At 24.9% G+C, this 22,837-nt stretch overlaps 1 protein-coding gene across 3 annotated transcripts in view; it reads right to left on the bottom strand.

Annotated features, from left to right (window-relative positions):
* The window catches only part of LOC145829427 (uncharacterized), an 85,525-nt gene extending 62,688 nt beyond the window's left edge, over window positions 1-22,837 (bottom strand). For all 3 annotated transcript variants that reach the window (XM_082937208.1, XM_082937210.1, XM_082937209.1), the window contains exons 1-11: window positions 22,740-22,837; window positions 22,321-22,374; window positions 17,910-17,967; window positions 17,595-17,711; window positions 16,361-16,475; window positions 9,949-10,067; window positions 9,791-9,875; window positions 4,671-4,762; window positions 3,276-3,330; window positions 3,099-3,153; window positions 1,521-1,669 (exon numbers count right to left, since the gene is read on the bottom strand). In XM_082937208.1, the coding sequence (XP_082793334.1) occupies window positions 1,521-1,669; window positions 3,099-3,153; window positions 3,276-3,330; window positions 4,671-4,762; window positions 9,791-9,875; window positions 9,949-10,067; window positions 16,361-16,475; window positions 17,595-17,711; window positions 17,910-17,967; window positions 22,321-22,374; window positions 22,740-22,754 (914 nt within the window). In that variant the 5' untranslated portion in view covers window positions 22,755-22,837. The remainder of the gene's footprint in view (window positions 1-1,520; window positions 1,670-3,098; window positions 3,154-3,275; window positions 3,331-4,670; window positions 4,763-9,790; window positions 9,876-9,948; window positions 10,068-16,360; window positions 16,476-17,594; window positions 17,712-17,909; window positions 17,968-22,320; window positions 22,375-22,739) is intronic.

Here is a 22,837-nt window from a genome sequence, read left to right as displayed (position 1 = left end):
AACATCTAGTATAAGTTTCAGACCATTCTAACAATAAACAAATTATGCCTAAGATTTTTCTTTTTGCTTTTCAATACAAACCCCAGAATATCTAATGTAAATTTTAACTTCATGTGAAATGTACCTAGGTACAATTTTACGGCCCTTTGCTTGTTATGCCCTGTTAGCCCTTTTGTAGCTTATTCCCCTTAACTTGCTAAGATGGCACCCAAGGGGGCATATGGACCACTTTGGGAAATCCTGGTCTAAACTATGTATAGAACTAAGCTGTTTTGCAGATCAGTTTTTTTAATTTTTCTACATTTAATGCTGTAACAATTTGGCTGTTTTGTAGACTATTATTTTACTGTATTTTACTCCATAAATAACGATGCTTGCTATGCAGTTTTCGTTCAAAGGGTATTGGTCGATTATGCAGTTACAGATTCTTTCTTTTTTTTTAGGATTGCATTACTTAAGATTTTTTGTTGTGATTAAGAATTTTTATTTTGAGATTTTTAATACAATTGTACGATAACTTCGATGTGTTTTTGTCGGATATTTTATGGTAAGGGTGATTTTTTTCGAAGTGGCGGTTAGTTAGGAAAATGTTTAATTAATTTAATATTTTTGTGGTCACAGTTTGTGGTAATTATCTGATTAAATTATATAACTTTCTTCGGTTTTATGTTTGTATTTCGGTATACAAAATCAAGCTTGGACCTAGAGGTTTTAAATGCTGTTTGGTAAACTTGCTTTATGCAGTTACAAAATTATTAGTTCCTCGGTTGTTTGTTTAATCTTTAACTTGTTGCTATCGGTAATAGTTTTAATATTTGTCGTAGATAATTTGACTGGTTGTTTACATAAAAAATGTTTGAACTGGGTTTCTAAAAAAGATATGTTTTTTATTATTAAACTTTAATTATATGTCTAAAAATTAATTTGTATAATTCCTGCCTCTACCGTTATACTTAAATATTCTTTTTTTGTCTTTGTTTTTTTCTGCTCTTTTTAGTGATTTGCCCAGAAAACGTTTATTGTTGCAAAAGGCGGAGTATGATCCTGATATCAAAAAATATATATTTATATGACTGCGCGGCCATCATTGCTATATTTAAATATAGATGTGTATAGTTTTGTAATTAGTTTATTTCAATAGTATATCGACTGCTTTTCTTAAGCATTATAAAGTGACAACTTTTATTTAAACGTATATCTTTATTACATAAAACTAACTAAGACCTAAGTTATACTTTAATGCAAGAAGAGTTTAATTATAATTATTTGATTTATTGTAAATCTTCAAACCATGTTAGGTTTTTATCACTACTTTAGCCTTTATCTAAATAACAATATAATCATGATAGAGTCTACTACTTTGGAAAAGTAGACAAGTATGATGTATCGTTTTTCAATTAAACTTCACATTTGTAGCACTCTTACGTTTGAAAATTAGTAAATTAAATAAAATATCATAAGAATCCGCATCTTATATTTTGTTGACATTTACTTTAACAAAAATAAAATTAAAAACAAACTTTGTTTGCTTGCTTGAACTGCTAGTTTTCTCGACCAAAAAACTTAAAGGTGTTTCTGTCGATGAAGCATTTGAAACATCGGTTTTGAAATTAAAACTATTTTTCTTTTTGCTGCTGACTAAATTGTAACTTTGATCTAATGTAGTTTTCTGGTAAAAAAAAAGAAACATTTATTTTTTTAATGTTTTGCTTATTATCAAGTTCAAATATACATTTTATACATAAAAATATGGTAAGCACATAAAGTGTAATCAAGAAACAACTCTTAAATTTTTGCAGAATCAAAATAACAAAAACAGTATTAATAACAACTTAAAACATGTTCTTAGAGAATATTTATTCTCAACCTGGAAGTGTTCAAACAAACTAATGGTCTATTCATTGGATCACTACTAGCTCCCCTTTTAGCTTACTGGTTTGTTAGTAAACTAGAAAAAGATCAGCTGAGTCAAGATGAACCCATATGTGTCATGGACAAGACGTTAAAAGGTATCCGTGGTGTGCGACTCGATAACCGAAAGGTTCTTCGTGCACCAGCTGCTAGGACAAAATATTTTGAGCGTAATTTTTTTTTTTGTTCAATAAACTAGAAAGCTGAAGTGACCTATGCATGCACAAAACCAGAGCATAAAGTTAAGATTCTAGTTGTTGCCCATGCAGCTGGATTTCACTTTCCACAATGAGAAGTGGCTCAACGGAACAGAAAAGCTTATACAACTAAGATTCATCGTTGTCGCAAGACAATAAATACAGTTTCAGACCGCCTACCTGGCTCCAACTACGGCTTTTTGATCAGCGCCTTGCATCTTCTAAAAGAAGCATTGAAGTAGGGTTTTAAACAGTTTTCTTTTGCCCAGAGTCTAGATAATTATCTGATTTTTTCTCGGAGTTTACTCCAGAAACCTTAACTTTACCAAAAGCATCTACCTACAAGTCAGTGGAGGTGAGAAAAAATTTTGTATATTTGTTGCAAAACCAGCTCTAACTCACAACCAAACCAAATGGCAAAATATAACATTTGTATAAAATTCTTTTACAAAAACTTATTTTTCAAACTTGAAAACAAAACCTCTTAATTTAACGTGGAATAAAAATCTTTGTTGGCATATTGCTTAATTAACAATATAAACTTTTAACTACTAATTTTTTGTTAATTGTAAAATATTTATACATTTATTGAGAAGTTTTAGTAGGATAAATCCAATATAAGTTTAAAAAATATATATATATTATAAATATATCTAAAACATCTACATTTTTGTAGAAATATATTTGACTATGATATAAATATTGTATTAAAAACGTTAAAGACATTGCACGTTACAACTCTAAAAAATAAACATTAGACTTGAATAAATAACTTTTAAATCAAAACTACTAAAAAATATTTTAACGTTACGAACTTAGTTAACAGTACCATATTCACTTACTTTAACAAAACAAGTTTTATATCAAAATAGTTTATGTACAAAATTTATCTACTTAAAATCTTAAAATAAAACTTTGCTTTTAAAAACAAGCAGATGTGTATATATTTATTATATTATTAAATACATTACTGAAATATAAAAAACTTACTTCAAAAAAGTTACTTTTCAAACGTTTATTCAAACTTGTGTTATTCTGCGATGTTCTAAAATAAATTAAATTAAATTATAAACAAAAACTAAAAAAAATTGTTTTCAGTTTCTATCAACAAAATTGTAGCAAAACTCAGACTCTTGGTAAAATTGAAATTTTTTGTCATTTACTAACTTATTTGTATTTGTTGTGGATTTTGGTGCTTGAGAAGTTTTAGATCCATTCCTGACTGTTTTAAAATCGTAAGTTATCTTAAGTAATCTTAAAATTTTCTTAAGTTTTTGCACCTTAAACTAAGCAACAAATAAAATTAGTTATGACAAACTTCGTTCAATCATGTTGCTAAATTTATGTGATAAAAAGATAACAGCCATATTTATTTCCGTGCAGATGTTTTTTTAAATAACATTACTTGTAAACATGTAGATTTAACATATGCATAGTGATTTATCATAGTTAATTAAAACGTAATAAATATACAATAATTTACAACAAAAATGTAGCTTCAACTTCTTCAACAAAAACATTCATAATAGACTTCTTCATCATATTTGTAACAAACATGCATTATATTTTTATACAACAAGTTTTACACAGCAATTGATTTATAAAGAAATAATTTTGTAGGAAAAAGTTGTAAATTAAATAACTAAAAAACACTTACAAATAAAAAAGGCAGCTGATTTAAGCTCCACAAGTTTCATCTTTTTCAACAGTTTCTATTTTAGGCTAAGTTTGACTAATTTATAAAAACTTAACAAAACAACCAAACCAATATATGAGTTAGGAACATTCACAATTGAAGAAAACTCTTAACTTACCTTAAGTGTGATATCAACTTATTTAGTCTAGTATAAAAAAATTCTAATTTCATTTAGAGTTTCATTTAAATTTAGTCTTAATAGATATATTTATTTTCTGATACACTTAGTCTAAAATATTTTTGTGTTTTTTTTTTCATTTAATATCTACATTGCTAGAAGTTTTTTTTCTGTATTAGCAGTTTTTATTTTTATTAGCTTAAGCTAGTTTTATTTTCTTAGTATGTTTTACTTTGTTACGCCAACAAAATTTATATTATTTAGACCAGGGGTCACAGGCCTTTTAAAAGGAGCTTTTTCAACCTGTGCAAAAGCTGTGCACATAAAACTAATTAAAATTAAATTCTATCCACACTAGGCTTTTTATTTTTTCAAAAGTTTTATTAGAAAACTAATGTTCTAATAATTTTTAATTTATTTTCTAAGAATTTTTTTCTAATAGAAAGAAACAAAACAAATGTCATTAATTTTATTTTTTCTCCTCACTAAATTTTCTGTGCACAGTAAAATAATTTATATGCAGACTAGGTATGCACAGGTGCACACCGTTAAGAACACTGGATTAAACCATAATTTTAACGCCACAAAAACTTTAAATGACGTGACTGGAAAGACTTGTAGTATTTAAATTTAACATAATAATTTACAAAAACTTTCGATAAAATTTTCAGAAGTATCAAAAATAAATTATTTTTTTTTCTGTCTCTATATGACTAAACCAATAAATAGTTTGACAACTGGTACTGACCTTTTTCCTCATTTACTGGAGACTTCTCATTCATATTTAAGTTTAAAAATTCGTCATTTGCAGTAGCCCTGTAATCTTTTTCTGGGAAATACCTTTAATTTATTTTTAATGTTGAAATTGTAATTTTAGTAAATTAAAGTGTTTAATGAAATTCTTAGCTTTTGAAAGAACATATTGATTTTAATTACAGCTATTTTTGCAGTTGTAAACAAAACAGGTTTACTTAATTACGAAACTATGAGGAGAATTAATGAATATTAAAACAAATAAATTAGTTTTTTTGTTATATAATTTTTAATAATATACAATATAACGATATAAATTACTTTACATAAAAGTATTTATCTTCGGCATTTAATTTAAAAAGTAAAACAATTAAGACATAACTGTTACTTAAAGTCTGAAAACTTTAGATCGAGAAGGTACTTTTTTAGATAGTTTAAAGCATTTTATTGATGAAAACTAGACCAGTTTAACAACTTAGTATTTTTTAAATTTTCAAAAATTGGTATCAATTTTTATTTTCAATTCAAGCTGTTTTTAGCTCACTGTGGTACTGTGCAAAAGTGAGGTCATGTAATTCTGATCCCTTTCCAAAAAGAATAGTTCGATATTTTGGACAAAAAAAAATTATTAAAATAGGTTAATATACAACTTAAAACTTCAAATTTTTCAGATGGATAGAACATTTATAACAAAACTGGACAGAAAATATAAGATAATAACACTATGTTCCTATCGTACAACTCAATATACTTTAAGGTTTAAAGCAGGGTTTCCCAAACTCATTTTATAAATCGCCCCCTTTTCAGAAATTCGAAAAATAATCGCCCCCCCCCCCCACGGTTTTACAAAGTAGTTTTTCTCTTGATTAGAAACTATTGAGCCGAAAATGTTGTGTTCGAAATGTAATTTAGTCTGGAACTTCTTTGCACGCACTTATGGGCTGTGTTCTAAGTAATTTACAGGGCTTGAGAAAATAAGTTACATTTGTTTTCTTATAAACCCAGTTAAGTGTATTAAAATACTTAATTACTAAAAAGCCTTGTGTAATCTGTAATTAATCTTATTTAGATATGAACTGTTTTGAAACTAATGAAACTTTTAGGGTAGTGGTGGACAACTTTTGTAGTCAGCAATTCATATATACTAAAAAATATTTTCTAGTTTCAACTCGTTTAAAAAATGTAATTGCGGGATGCATAATTTGAAAAATAACATATAGGAAATTAAAAAACTCGAGCAAAATTGTAATAAAATGATTTAGTATTATTCTGATCTAGGAAATACTATTGTGAACTGAAAACCAAATTGAAAGTGTATTTCAAAATATTAAGTATCAAAAAACTAGATTTTGATTCTTTTGCACAATTAGTTTCCAAGTTACTTAGCATGTCGATATTTGACTGGATCTTAACCGTACGTTACCCATCTGAAATCTTAATTTAAACCTGACATTATAATAATCTCTCATATAACGAATTTCGGACATTTAGAAGTTAATACTAAGTAACTTGTTTTTGCCGCACAAAGCACTAAAATTATTTTATAAATAGGCATATTCTAAAATTACTATACCAGAGATTAGGAAACTATAAAAAATGAACAGTTTATATTACACATAATAAAATAAATAATAAAACATAATTTATGATCTAGTTTGAGAAAGTTTGACCGAATGGTTGATTATCTCACATGAAAAGTGGTTTCATCAACAGCTTCAGTTAATGAAGTAAAGTTATTAATTTTAATGCTAAGATATATTATAAGCAAGTTACTTGTAAAGTAAAATACTTAATTTTAAACTTTTTAAACTACATGTTTTGTAATAGAATACCATTAAATAGTATTTAACTTGTAATAACCTTTAGGAAACTAAACCTTAATTTGAAAATTTTATTTTTTTTTATATATATTAAAAAAAAAATCAAAAGTTTTACAGTTAATTCTGTGAACAGAAAGCAATCGATTAAAAAGTTCTTTTAATTAGCTTAAAGTCTTGTTTTGTAACTGCAGCAGTCTTTTTAATGGCTTATTTAATACTGTTTTAATTTTTTTTTTTAGTCATTAGCCTATGATAATTTACCAGAAAAAAAAATAGTGAAAAACTAAAAGCTAGTGTTGAACTATTAAAATAAACAAAAGATTCTAATTGCTAATATATAAAAAATTAAGATAAAACAAAAAACATTTGTATTAATAATTTAAAATTCCTTAACGTATGGGTTTTTTAACGATAACAAATCAAGTTAGAAAATTAAATTGAGTTTAAGAATCTTTTAAATGAAAAATTTGAAGTAATTTCAAATAGAGACCTCAAATCTATACTCTTTTAAAACCAAAAAAAAAACTTAAAATAAAAACTTTAATGGTCATCAAGATTTATTTATTTATACAGATTAAACAAGTAATAACAAAAAATATTCAAACAAACACTTTAATCACTATGCTATAAAAACTTTTAATGTAATGTAAAACGACAATATAAACTACAAAATTAACCAGGTCAAAATAAAACTAATATCAAATTTAAAACATAAATGATTTAATAAATACAGTAGAATTCCGCTTGAGTTGGCACTTCTAACGAAATCAAAATGTGCAAACTCAAAAATTATAACCTTTTTTTTACAAAATGATAAATTTAAATACATTATTTGCAATAACGTTATGCATAAACATAAAATCAACTAAAACATAAAACAAACATTCATTAAAAATTAGATCTATACAAGATATTAAATATTATGTATTTTTTGTTTTATTAATACTTAGTTAGTTATAAACTTTATTTAAGTTAAATTTTAGAAAATATAAATTTGCACTTTTTTTTTGGGTAAAAAGTGCGAACTCAAGAGGAAGTCTACCGTAATTAATATTTATTAGGCATTATGCAAATCAGTTGTAGAATAAATAACTTAATAAAATTTTATTATAAAAAGACTCCTTAAATACAATACAAACTAGGTTAAATAAAAAGTATTTTGAAAGATTAAATAAAACAAAAAAAATTCATAAAATAATGTCTGCTACTGAAGTCTAATATAATATGAAGGATGAGGTTCATGACTGCTTGCAAGTTTTTCTTATCTGATTCTTAATCAGTAATAAAAAGCCTCCTTTACAAATATCTAGATTAGATCTCTTGCTCAAGATGTTTTTAACTGATCTAAAAGCTTTCTTAACAACATAGCTAGAAGGAAAAACTATAAACAACAATCTATATTCCTCTCAAATGATTGGATACTTTTGCCTTAGTTTTTGTTGAGTCCAAAAGCTTTTATTTCGTTCTTTTGAAAAATTCACTTTTAGTTCAAGGTCACTTTTAAAAATACAATTGGAAATATCATGAGGTAATATAACTATCACCTCTTGATATTTCCAATTGTTTTTTGAAAAGTCACTAAGTTAGAATATGAGATAAAGTTATACAGGGTTGCCATTTTACCTAGAAACTTAATAATATATAACATAAGATGTAACGTTATAAGGCGTTAAATCCTGGAGATCCTGATAAGCTAAGCTTATCGGAATGTATACAACAGATGTTCTTGTGCTAAAACTTTATTTCAACTAACGGCGTTTCACTGCTCTCAAATAAATTTAAGAACAGATCTACGGAGTCTATAAAATGTTAACACACATTAGAAAAAAAGCAGAAAAAAGCATGTATAATTATGTATAGTATTTATCTAGGTAGTAACTATAAATGGACTTTATGGTTTAAAAACAAAGTTTGGGATAAAAGCATAAAGTTATAAAATTGTCTACAAAAAAAAACAAATTTAATAAAAGTAGGCACTAACCTCAAAAAGCTCTAAGTTACTACCTAGATAAATACTATACATAATTATACATGCTTTTTTCTGCTTTTTTTCTAATGTGTGTTAACATTTTATAGACTCCGTAGATCTGTTCTTAAATTTATTTGAGAGCAGTGAAACGCCGTTAGTTGAAATAAAGTTTTAGCACAAGAACATCTGTAATATATAACATAGATTTTTATGAACGTTTTATGATCCCAAATAACATATATGTCAGGTTATAAAATGATGAGAGGGATTCCGATCGTCTATGATCTATGTAATTGTTAAATAAGAAAATATATAAATGAAAATATGTAATTTACTTGAAAGTAGGAGTATAAGCACTTGATTTTTGTCTCTATATTTTACATAAATAAAATAAAGTTTTTTTGTTTAAGTTTTACCTCAGGGTCAAATATTTAAAAGCAAGCTAAAATTAGTAAAAAAGCAATTTAAAAATTAAAAATTTTATGACAGCCCAAAATTTAAAAACGCCCCCTTTTCGCCCCCTTACTAGTTATCGCCCACCCTTTCGCCCCCTTACTAATTATCGCCCCCCGACTTACTAAAATCGCCCCCAGGGGGGCGATATCGCCCACTTTGGGAAACCCTGGTTTAAAGGCTTATAAAAAATATTTGTAAAAAAAAACTATTTCGTACTTTTTGTGTACTTTTAAAAACTACAAACATTTTATCAGAAAAGAAAACAATTGGTATAAACTTTAAACAAATAGAGTTAAGTTTTTTATTGTATTAATTCAATTTAGATAGCAAATTTTAAGTAATTACTTATAAAAGTAGACGACTTAATATTTTTTCTTTTCATTTTTTTTTTTTTAGATTTTTTGCCAACTTAGATTCTATTTTCATTTTTGTTTAAAATTTCCGTTTGTATTCCTTAGCTATACTCAAGTTTTTAAACCTTTGCTTTCATACAAATTCATTTATAAAAATTTCGTATACTTAACTGAAAAATAATATATTTTCATTTTATAGAATATTTGTATGATGTCTGGCGTTTAATAATAACTTTTAGCTTTTTGATGTTATATAACTATTTAGATTTTGATGTTACAGAACAGTGCAAAAATATATATATGTATAGTTTTTGAGAACAGAGCAAGTAAGTTTGCACGTAAAATTGAGATTTTTATAAATAAGATATTTTAATTTAACTCTTTTGGAGTAGTTTTCAACTATTAATAAACTCTTCTTAAATCTACGAATATAAAATAAAAACTTTGACTTTAAATTTTTAAGTTAAGTCAATGATATTCCATATTATGCACAATAAGCTACTGAAGTTTTAATCACTTTTGTATAGTTGAACTGTTTATAATTTTTTCTGCCTCTTCTGATGATATATTATTTTCATCTATATCTTCTTTAATGGAAGACTCTAAAACAGATTTTAATGTTAGTAAAGCTAGTTATTTATACTAAGTAAAAGTAAAACATGTTTCAAAATAAACTTTTTATAAAACTTCTATCTTTTCCAAATAGCAAATTCTTTGCAGACCCTCCACTATTTAAACTAGTTCTAAAGTTTTTGTTCAGTAACATATCGTCCAAAACCTTTGTGGCTTCCAATCTTAACAACAAAGAGTTTTAGTTATTTTAATAAGTGTAACTTAAGTAACAACACTAATTAACACTTAGAAATGTAAAAGTTTAAGAAATATTGTGGTACCAAAACTTTTTGTTAAAACTTTTTTTTTGTTTTTTTTTGTAAATTAAAGCCAAAGGTTTTTTTTAGAAGGTGGTCTTGTTTTGTAGAATTTATCTCAGTCGAAAGATACAGCAAATGTGCATGACAACCCAAATTCCAACAAATTAAACCCAACAATTCTAATTCTGACTAATAAAATTCCGACATTTTAAATGCTCAGAATTTAATTTCCCATCCTTAAAATTCCGACTATTAAATCCCTGTGGTTGACAAATATACAAAAATGAAAAACTTTTGAACCAGTGCTGATAATATCATTTCCTGAAGTTTTATCAAGAAGATTAGAATCTATTAAATCAGAAAAAATAACACAATAAGACAAATAGCTTGCAACAAGAAAACAATTTGAAAAACTCAATAATATAAACATTTTTTCAAGAATAATATAAACAAATTATAGTTTTTTTATTTATCTTAGAACTTTATTTTTTAATAAAAACTTATTTTAAAGATTTTATAAATGCTTAGGTTAGATAAAGTTTTTATTCTTTTAAGATTAATATAAACAAACTATAGTTTTTTTATTGTATTTTAGAACTTTATTTTTTAATTAAAACTTGTTTTAAAGATTTTATAAATGCTTACCTTAGTTAAAATTTTTAATTGCATTTTTTAACAAAGTTGAAAGATATAAATTGTACATTGTTGCCACACACTTAAAGTCTCCTTGATAACTCTAGGATATTAGAGTATTATTTTTGAACTCAGGCTGACTCAGTATAGTTTAGTTTTATATATGAAAAACTAAGGACATTTTTAGGTTTGTTAATAATGTCATAACAGATGTTTTTCTAGATTTGAATGAGATTTTGCTGACTAGTTTTAATAAATTTTTATTTTATAAACAATTTTGTAAAAAAAACATTGAAAAATTTGAAAAGTTTTTCATTATCTCTGTTTTTTTCATCTTTATATTAACAAGTTTTAAGTAGTTTACAAAATTACAAAAATTTAAATTAGTAGATTTGTTTTTTCATGATAGCTTAGCATTTTGAAAAATAGTTTTTGAGTTTTATTTGTATTACTACTGTAAACTTGGTTCACTATGTGTGGATTTTAACAAGTTTAGTTGTTTTACAGATTTTAAAAACTAAGTTTAATAGTTAAGTTTTCTAAGGTTAAAATTATGCAAATATCATTTGAAAGTAAAATACACACTTTGTACCATTGACACTCAAAGCTATTAACAAAGTCAAGCAATCTGAAGTTCAGTTTGTTACAAAGAGTTCCAGATAAGTACTTCAAGAAAAAGCTCTTTGAATGATGTTTTCAGACAACTATGTAAAATATGAAGTTTGTTTCAACTTGTTTTTAAATGTTACTGTAAATTTCATTTTTCTACAAGCATTGATGTTTACAATATGAAGATTTTTGTGTTTTATATTTTCTTTAAACGTATCAAGAATATGTATTATATCTGTTGTTTTTAAAATAAGTTTATAAATTTTAGAGTGGTTTAGAGTGGTATATAAGGTAACTAAATTTATAATATATATCAGTTTAATTCTTTAATCTATGTTTGATAAATGATAAAAGGTTTTACAATAAGTTTTATATAACTTTTTCAATCTAAGATTAAAAAGAATAAGTTAATGATTTTTGTTTTAACAAGTGTATAGTTGTATTAATAATTCATAACAAGTTTAAAAAAAAAATTAATATATTTTACGTTTAAAAATTTTTATTTTTGAATTTATTTATATGTTTAAAATTGTATCTGAAAAATATTGATGTTTAATATTCAAAGTTTGTGGTTATTTAACTAAGTTGTTTTATTTAACAAGTTTGTTTAGTAAAAAAAAGTTTGATTCTTTTTTACAGCTTTTATTTAACAATTTTTTTTTAGTAAGAAAATGTTTTTTTCTTTTTTACAGCTTAAATCTTTATGCTACCAAAGCTAGTAATAACATTTACAAAGACGTGTACTCTTCCTTTCTTTATAAATTATTTTGACAAAATAAAGTAATTGTACATCTGAATTTTATCTAATGTTGTTAACTTTTTTATTTCATATCTCTTTTGTTTTTTTTTCAACTCCTAAAACTTATGATTTTTATCTTATAAAAGCAACAATTTATGCAAATGTTTATTGAATTGGGGAAACTGCTTTCAAAGTTATATATTTTAGGCATTCAGTAACACTATTAAAGTTAAATTCTTAATTAATTTTTTTTTTAATGAAAGGTTCTTATAGGTTCATAAAAGTTTCAACACATAAAGAATTATAAGGGGTCAAAGCAGTACAAATTGCCTTGTATTCAGTTATTCATTATACTTCAATATTCAATTTATTTTTACACTTTTATCAAAACTGCACACTTTCATATAAAATTAAAGGTAGTTAAAACTACTCTATTCCCGTTATGACGTCATCACACGTTATTCTTGATTTTTTTTTTGCAGATTCGTAACTTTTTTGAGCTAGCTACGTCCCTGCTGTAAACATTATCAAAACCATTTGTAGCTTGTAAATTTTGACTATTGCTACCAATATCCATTAGCTCATCCTCATCTTGTTTAATATTATTTCCTCCATTTACAGCTTGGTGTTCTTCGAATAAATCAATAACACGATCGCTGAAGACTTTTAATAACTTTAACAAAAATGTTTTGTTTCTATGGTGAATGTTTTCGCTTTGTTTAGGGGAGGGGTTGTGCAATAGTCATCTGTAAACTTTAGTGGGTTTTATCATTTTTGTATTAGGTTTAATGTAGGTAAATAAAGACCAGAATTTCTTGAGTACGCCCTTTTGCGCGCTATGCTCATAGTTTTTGCTTAAGCGACAGGTTACTGTATATAATAGCTTTATACTTGACTTTTAAAATATCTTAACTTTGGATGTATAATATCGAAACAATGAGCTAAATGAAAATAAAAACAAAACATCTTAAAAATAGTAGCTTTGCAACAGAATTTTAAGCTTTTTTTTTTGTAACGTGAATTATCAAAACTCGAAGTGTCAACATTAAAATTGCTGGAATCTTAGTTGTTTGAAATTTGAATCGACTGAAAATTAATTGTTGAACTTAAGTTGTCACATTTGAATTGCCGGAATACGAGTTGTCTGAATTATAATTGTCATGTAAGAAACTTTTATAGCTTAACAAAATTCAAACTAGTATTCAAAACATGATAAACCAATTCTGGTAAGTTAAATCGTTTCCGTACGAAAGGTACAAACCAGTGACGTAGCTAGCTCTAAAGAGCTGCGAATCTGCAAAATACAAAAAAAACAGAGATGACGTAATAAGAGGTACAGGGAAATTTACGTTTTTTTAATAGTTATAACTACTTTTTTTACAAACTAAAACTATTCTGGCCCTTCTCAAGTTTCCCCTGCTCGAGTTGTCTTTGCTCGAGTTGCTCTTGCTCAATTTATCTTTGCTCGAGTTGTTCCTGCTCGAGTTGTCCCTACTCGAGCTCAATTTGTCACTACCCGTCTTGTTTTTCTCGCTTTGTAGTTAATTTTTAAGAACGCAATATAACGATTTTTTATTCACATTCTTTAAAATTTAAAAAATCTGTAGCTTTTAAAAATTATTTCTTTATAATGCATTACTCTTTTATAAAGAGAATTTGAGCTAAGTTAAATGTGTATAGTTCTAATGTAATTACTTGTTCAATTTTTTAGACACTTAAGAGAGAAAGAGTAATTATATTTCAAAATTATCTACCAGGAAAGCAAAACTAAGTATAAAAAAATATTAAAAGCTAAGAAAGCAGGGTGTTTTTAAGCTAAAGAAATGAAACAAAAGCGCTTTTTTTATAAAATTGTATACGTTCAAGATACGTGTCTGGTACAAAGTAAAAAGTTACAAAAATATTATTTCATAAAAAATCTATACTTTCCTATAATTTTCACTTCAATGTACATTATTTAAATATATTAATAACATGTACTAATTTTCAAAATTATAATAGAAAATCTTTCTTTTTTTTTCTAAAGAGGGAGAGCTTTGGATTTTTTTTTTGTTCTTTATTTTCTAATTATTCTAAAACACAAGGTTTAAAAATTTAAATACTAAAGACTATTCTAAGATTTTGAATATAGGTATAATTTTAACCTCAAATCAATTTAGAACCTCAAATATAAAGCTATAATTTTAAGTAAAGTTTAAATTTAAAAATCCAAAAAGGAGTTAGACTATCAATTAATTAATAATTGTTTGTTAAAAAAATAATAACTAAGTTGTAGTACGTACTTTTGTATAAAAAACTTTTATTAAAGCTAACTATATCTCCAAATGTAATTAAAATTTATATATTCTATAAAAAGTGACTTAGAGTTCACCAGAGTTGCCAAGTTCTTAGAATTCTTTATTTCTAAAATTCTGGAAACTCTATTTCTTAATTAAAGCTTTTATATAAAAGCTTTAATTAAGAACTAGAGTTTTTGTTAAAAACTTTTTACCAAACATTATGGTCTTAATGCAAACGTAGGCAGCCCTATTTTATAAGTATATGCTTTTAAAAACATATTGACTAAAGTAAATATTTTGTGGGTCGGACTTTTTTTTTAATTTTTCACGGCAACCGCAATTTTATATAATTATATTAAATATAATTAAAAAAAAAATTTTTAATTATGTTGATAACTTTATAAGCACTACAATATACTCGTAACAGGGTTACCACTAAAATTTAAAAAAATAATTATAGAGAAATCCATAAAACATAGAAAATTTATAGGGAAATTATCAAAACAAAAAATGAATTTTAAACATTACGAACTAATTTTTAAGGTACATAGAATAAAATAGGTCATTAACTGTTTATAAGCTATTAAATAAGAAATTTTAGTGGTCAAATCAAATAGATGTTAATAATAAATTTACAAAAGTATGAGAGTTTTTGAGCTCTAAACTTAATTAAATAAGCAAACTTAAGATAAAATGTATTTAATACAAAAAGTTAAAAAATATATTTGCTAGGTGGCGCCATAGACCCACAGTTTTATACTGAGATTTAAAATATTTTGATTTATCAAGTAAATTATTTTTTCTTACGAACGGTTTTGCTGTTTTGGCTTTCAAATTTCAATCACCGAGCAAAAAACGTAATTTCTAGGGATTTTAACATATTTTTCAATCTTTTCTAGGGATTTTCACATATTTTTCAATTATTTCTAGGGACTTATAGGGATTTTTCAGAATCCCTAAATCTAAATTAAATAATCCAAAAATTTATTTTACAAACTAAGTTTTGGTCAAAGACCTCGTCAGTGCTTAAATAAATCTTATTCAAATAGAATTCTATTTGAATAAGTTTTATTTAAGCACTGACGAGGTCTTTGACCAAAACTTAGTTTCTAAAATAAATTTTTGAAAGAATAAATATATTTCTTTTCCCCCAGCAGTTGAGATCTCTCTATTTGTTTTCTTAAAACCAAAACATATAATACTAGTCTAATTACGATATACAATTACCCACAAAATACAACTGGTTACAATTTATAGTGAAAAATACAAGCTTATCAAAGTAAAAATTAATTTTAAGAATCAAAATATTTTTTTTAAGTAGTAAATAATGTAGACTTAAATTAAGGCTTTTCAAAAATTGTATAAACTTGTTTATAGAAACTTAGCAATAGTATGTTTAACAGCAGTTTAACTTAAAAAATAAGAAAAACTTTAACAAAGGTAAGTTTAATTAAATTATCTAAAAGTTATGATTACTTGGTTTGTAGGACAGATATATAAGAAACCTTAAACTTGAAACAGCAGCTGAACTTAAAGCTTATAACCATTGCTAATGCAAATAGGTCTCTTTTAAACCAAAATGCTGATGACAATTGACTCACATAACTTTAAAAATTCTACTTTAATTTAATGATTTATTAACAATGCTTATTTTTATGTTCATTAAAGTTAACTCAGGGCCGATTTTATTATGCAACATATAACAATTAAAAAACTCCATATTTGATGTATGGCCTAAGTTATTTTGTTTTCAAGCTAAAAAACACGCTTATTATATTAAATAGGTCAGAGATGTCTGCTTTGCAACCAGGATCGCAACTGATTTTTAAATCTAGAAATATTTTAAAATCTTCAACTTTAAATAAAATTCAGATATATAGTTTTTTTTATAGAGTATTTAAAGTATGTTTAGTCTTATAACAAACTAAAACTAGAGTTTATAAAAAGGTTCTAACTTTTTGGAAGTATTTTGACTTGAAACTTTATTTTTGTCAGGTGCTTCCAAAATGGCTTCAATACCTTCATCGCCAAAAAGGTCATCATCTTCAAATTTTATTGAGTTCTTTTGGTCTGTAAAAAGATGCAATTAACATATTTTCAAGATAAATTTTGTACATAGAGATAACGTACTAAGTTTTTAAATCCTAAAAATCAGGAATTTCAAGGTATACTGTAAAAAAAAATATTTTGTACGCCAACACTTTATATGTAAGAAAACTTTACTGGCCATATACAGCGATGAACGGCTTTACAGAAACTGCAAGTATTTAAATGTACAGTAAAAAAATTAAGCAATGAAAATAAATGTGTATAATAAGTATAAAAATTGTATGTACAGTCCATTTTACTTAATTATTATCAGAGATTTTTATTTAGTTTTATAACGCTATATGCTACTAATAAAAAAAATTATAATCATTAAAAACATAGACGAGTCTTTTACAATAGTTTTGATGTTAATTAGTAATCAACCAACATCTCAGAACTGTTTTTTGTATGAAATCAAAAAAATTGTATTAAACTTTATACGTAAAAGCAAGAAATTTGTTTGATGTACGTAAAAGTTTTTGTCAGTTTTTTGCTATCTGAAGCTGTAACTGTATTGATTTAGTCATTCTCAATCTTTTAGAAATTGATAACGAAGCTAAGCTTTACAGGTTCAGAGTTTTGTTCTTGTTCAAGTTAGTATATCCCATTTAGTTCTAGAGTTTTATTTTTAAGTTACAAATATAGTTAAATAATTGTGTATCAAATACTAAAACTACTAGTAATGTTATAAACATCACTAAACTCAACATCAAGTGCTACAACATTTTTAAACAAAAATAAATTCTATAACATTTAGGATAAAAATTACATTGGAATACTCATGATTTTATTTACTTTAAGTCTGTATTGTTTTTAACTGTAGTTCCTGCAATAATTAAACCTGAACAATAAACTTACTTTAATAAATTTTAAACTAAAAATTAATTAACAAATAAATTCAGAGTATGAAACAAAATGATAAATAATGTATAATATGATATTCAAAAAATATTAATAAAATTATCCAATTATAGATTATTTTAGATATTTTATAATAGTCTTACTACATTTACTTGTATAAATAATGATAAAATATTTTCAACTATAAACTTCTATATTTTGAATTATTTAAGTTTTAGACTAAATTAAGAAGATCAAAACTTTTCTGACGGTCTCCTTTTGAAGAAAATTGATACACCTTTTTGGATTGAGTAAAGTCATCATCTGCAGAACAAGATAGTAATCCCTCAAGTGGGTCATCATAGTTTATTTCCAATCCTTGTAAAATTTTTATGAATGATTAAAACATGTTTATGAGTTTTTGAATTAAACATATAACAAAATTTTCTATAACACTTAAATTAATTATTACTAGTAATTATTACTATAAATTGTAAACCACTAAAAAACAAAACATATCAAACTAGCAGCTTAGCAGAAAAAATTTTTATTAAATTAAAAAAATTTTTGTTATACCTGTTTTATTTTCTCCGGCAAAACTAACTTTTTTTTTTGATGATGGACTTATAGAGGCCTAAAATATTTTTAAAAAATTTAAAAACACTTTGAAAGCTGTAAACAAAAAAGAATTTAAATTTATTAAACAATATTTTCAAGTGATTAAATTATATTAGTACAAATTGTTTTATAGTACCATTCCAATAACAAAAGTTTCAAATTTTAAGCTAAGTTAAACACATAAGAAGATATAAGTACTATTATAGGAAGGTTTTTGAAATTTGAAAAATAATTTTGTTAAGTGAATAACTTTAAAAATTACTTTAAATTATGACGTATGAATAAATTAAAATATATACAAAAATTAGAGATTCAGTAATTAAAACTAAAGGTATGTTTATTAATAGATTTCTAATGTTTTTGTTTTATCATTTAATGCTACTTGCGTATTTAAGTTAAGTCGCTCTTCCTCAATCAATATTGATTCCAGGCTGTAGAGTTCGCTTTTCTTACATCGTTTTTAAACTTTAAAATTTTGAACAATGTCAGAGTTTTGACAGGATGTGCAATTAAAAAGATGTTCAAATATTAAGTTTTTTTTGTCTGTTCCGCAGTGGTCTGTAATTCGTCCGAATATTTGCCGTGATGTTTATCAAATGTAAGAGATGCTCTGATCTGCAGATGATAAATAACATTTGCGTCAAATACTTCCAACCATTTACTTTTGTTGCTAAAGTAGTCAGAAACCTTTTTGCTGGTGTAGGCTGGAGAAACATTGGGGAAAGATCATGGCAAATATTCCGACAAATTACAGATCACTGCGGAACAGACAAATACAACTTGATATTTGAACATCTTTTTAATTGCACATCCTGTCAAAACTCTGACATTATTCAAAATTCTAAAGTTTTAAAACAATGTAAGAAAAGCGAACTCTACAGCCTGGAATCAATATTGATTGAGGAAGAGCGACCTAACTTAAATACGCAAGTAGCATTAAATGGTAAAACAAAATCATTAACAATCTATTGTTAACATTCCTTTAATTTTAATTACTGAATATCTAATTTTTGTATTTATTTTAATTTATTCATACGTCATAATTTAAAGTAATTTTTAAAGTTATTCACTTAACGAAATTATTTTTCAAATTTCATTTAAAATTTATCACTTGACAAAGAAACTTGTATGGTTTTGAAAAGATTTGTGTAATAAAATATAAAAAACAAAATGAATAATCTATTGATATTAAGTTGCAAATGGTATATAAATAAGAAGATATACTTTTATTTTCAATATGGTTAAGCTTACTAATTTAAAAAAAATACTTGTATCAATAACAATGGAGCATAGTACTAAATCGTACACATATCCTTTAAAAATTAAGTTGAACTTTTTTTTAATTTCAAATAATATCAAAACTGTTAAAATTCTTATTTGTAGTATAAGCCAATTATTATATTATATAAACATTAATATAATATAATTAAATAAAACAAAAGTTTTATTGTAAAAAAAAATTGTAAGACTATTTACCTAAAAGTTTATAAGTTATAATTCTTATAAAACAAATAAAAATGATGATATTCAAATATTTTTAAGTACATTAAAATGATAGTGTGTATATGGGCAGAACTTTCCAGAGATTTCATATTAGAAGAGATCAACATATTTCAAAATCCCTAAGAGGTTGGATGGACACGGGTTTAAATAAACCATCTAATAGGTCTTAGGCTATTGCTAAACACTTATTAAACAATTATGAATGTGCAAATAAATATAATGACAGTCATTTTTCAATTTTAAGAAAGCACGTAATGATTACCATCTAGGCGTTTTAGAATCTTTCTTTATAAAAACTTTTAGACCTAATTTATGCAAGGAACAGTATGTTTATAAAACTAATCTTTATAAGTTGTTATGAATGTCGTTTTTTGCTTATTTTATTTTACTTATTGTTTGTTTTACTTAATTTTTGTAAGTATGCTTATTTTAGTTAATCTACTAATTAATTTATAATTTTGGAATTATAAAATGTTAATCTATCTCTAAATAATTTTGCTTAATTTTAGTTGTATTTTCTGATGAAATCTATAATTGTTTACTTACTCAACATTTATTTTAAAATTAGTTGCTAATAAAAATAGTTGATAAGGGTTAGCTGAAATATATTTTACTTGTTTGCTTAATAAAAATGTTTTTGAATGAATCATGTCTCAAATTTCTGTTTAAATACATTAAAAATAATAATTCAACTGAAAACTATCAGTACTGGTAATTTTTTTTAAAAGGTTATAGATCCACAAGGCATGGCTTATATATAAAAATTATCTAAATGTTGACAACAAGTTTCATAAACTTTGTTTGTTTTTTATATATAAATAGTCATGCTTCTTTAAGAAATAAAAGTATATAACTTTTTTCTCAAATTATTTTGAACAAAATGATCAGATTATCCATTCTTGAAGAAGTGCAACTAAAATGTTTAATTTATATTATAAATACAATTCACATGGTTTCAACTTATTTTTTAAAATCCTGTGTTATTTTTTAATAAAGATTCATTAAAGGATTTGATCTATATCTTTTAAGGGCATAGGGGGGTAAACACGCTTTTTTGGTTTTTGATCTTATTTTATATAGTTTTTACTAAGCTACAAGATGCTTTTTACAGATTTAAAAAATTCAAAATAATTTTTGAGATATAGCTGGTCAAAGTCGGAGCCAACAATAGGTTCCTTATGGGAGGCGCAAACAAAAACGGCAAAAATAGACTATTTTACTAAAAATCTATCTTCTCCTACGTTTTTTGAGATAACTACCTCAAATTTTCAGGAAATGTTCCTTGATATATTTAGAAAATTCTGTCAGAAGGAATTTTGAAAAAAATAAAAAATAAAAATTTTATATAAAAAATAAACCAGAATAACAGTTTTTTTTTGTTTTTTTGTAATAAAGTTTTTTTTTTTTAATTTTTTTGAAATTTTTTTGAAAATTTGAGGTAGTTATCTCAAAAAACGTAGGAGGAGATAGATTTTTAGTGATTTCTAGTTATTTGCTGTTTTAATTTGCGCCTCCCATAAGGATCCTATTGTTCCCTCCGACTTTGACCGGCTATATCTCAAAAATTATTTTGAATTTTTTAAATCTGTAGAAAGCATCTTGTAGCTTAGTAAAAACTATATAAAATAAGATCAAAAACCAAAAAAGGGTGTTTACCCCCCCCCCCTATGCCCTTAATCAAATCAAGGTTCGGCTAGATCCAGATACTAAAATATTTTTCAACTGAAATATTATTAAAATTAAACTTTAAATTTATTTTTTTAACATTTATTATCTTAACAAGGTTGGACAACTTTTCTTTTTAACAGACCATATGTTTCAAAAAAATTTTTAAGGCTATAAGCATTAACAAATATTTCTTCACAGACCAAAAACATACAACAATTTTCATTTTCAAACACAATTAAGAACTAACCATTAAATAAGCTAAATGTGTACAATTATCAAAAAACTAGCACACTTAAAAAAACTTAACTTTAATTATTTTGTACAAATAATTCTAGATCTAGAAAAAAAATCTGTTATAAGAGTTTTAAAAATGTAAAAAAACAGATTGACAATGTTAAAGAAGACATTAAGTTGTGATGATTTAGTTTCTTAAACTTGTATTTAAGCTTTTAATTATACTAGGGGTCTGCAAAATTCCGCCTTCCAAAAGTATTTGGCCAACAATAAACTTAACAGCCAAAGACTTTTTTCTTAACAAATAATTTCTAATTTAGGTGTTTAATTTGATAATTAGTGATTATTATTGCTTAATTAATGCATGTTATATTAAATTATTTTTGGTTTTAAATAGTATCTTTTTAGGTTAATACAGTCTATATACAGTGTGGTCAAAGAGAATAAATCATTTAGAAAAGTAAACTCATTAAAAGAATTCTTTATAAGTTGTTATAAGTTGGAAAAGAACAGAATGAAATTTTAAATTTTGCTTTTTTTAATTCGAATTTTGTCGCTTGTTTTATTGTTTGTTTTGTTACTGTTGCTTATCTTAGTTAAATTACTGATCAACTATTTTAAATATGTATTTATGAATTGTCAACGTCTATTTAATTTTTGCTCAATTATGCTAATTAGTGTTAATTGATTGTTTTTTCTGATGTCATCTCTAGCTATTTATTTACTAAAAATTTAATCTTAAAATTAGTTGCTAAAAAAAGTAGTTGATAAGTATTAGCCAAAATTGATTTTATTTGTTGTTTGCTTTAATAAAAGATGTTTTTGAATGAATCTTGTCTTAGATTTTTGTACAATATATGTAGTACTAAAAAGTTATAAAGTATATATATGAACCAAAGTATATTCTTTGATAGACAAGACACTCTATAAAAATTTTTATAGTTAAAATTTTAATTTAACTTACAAATTTTGAGGTGGTGTCTCCAAAAAGTTCAGCATCAAGCGCATCAATATCATCCTAAATAGTAATGTGCAATTACAAAATGAAGTTTAAATAATTTTATTGTAACACAGGTTTAATTTATAGTTGTATATAGTGTTTGTTAATAATAATTATTATTATTATTATTATTATTATTATAATAAACATTTTTAATTTAATCTAAACGAATTTTAACCATGCTTAAGCTTATTGAATAAAACAAAGTACTCAAAATATTTAGTCTAAAGACCTGTTGTACAAAGGAACCTTTAAATTGTTGAGTTGCACACCACTTGATACAGTTTAATGTCATTGTTCAGGACCATGCAAAATTGTAAATATGCTTGTAAGCTCAAACATAAAATACTAAAATGATAGTAATCTATAAAACTTAAACTTACAACAGCATTATTCATTTTCAATCGATTGTAATCTATTTACTTACAACTTTTTTATCTTCTAGATACAATATACTTATCTAATTTATTTTGCAGTTTAA

This window comes from Thalia democratica, chromosome 2, assembly GCF_965202585.1.
Source record: "Thalia democratica chromosome 2, ktThaDemo2.hap1.1, whole genome shotgun sequence".
Taxonomy (NCBI): Eukaryota; Metazoa; Chordata; class Thaliacea; order Salpida; family Salpidae; genus Thalia; species Thalia democratica.
The sequence above is the reverse complement of the archived record's forward strand: the minus strand, read 5'-3'. Positions and strand labels throughout refer to the sequence as shown.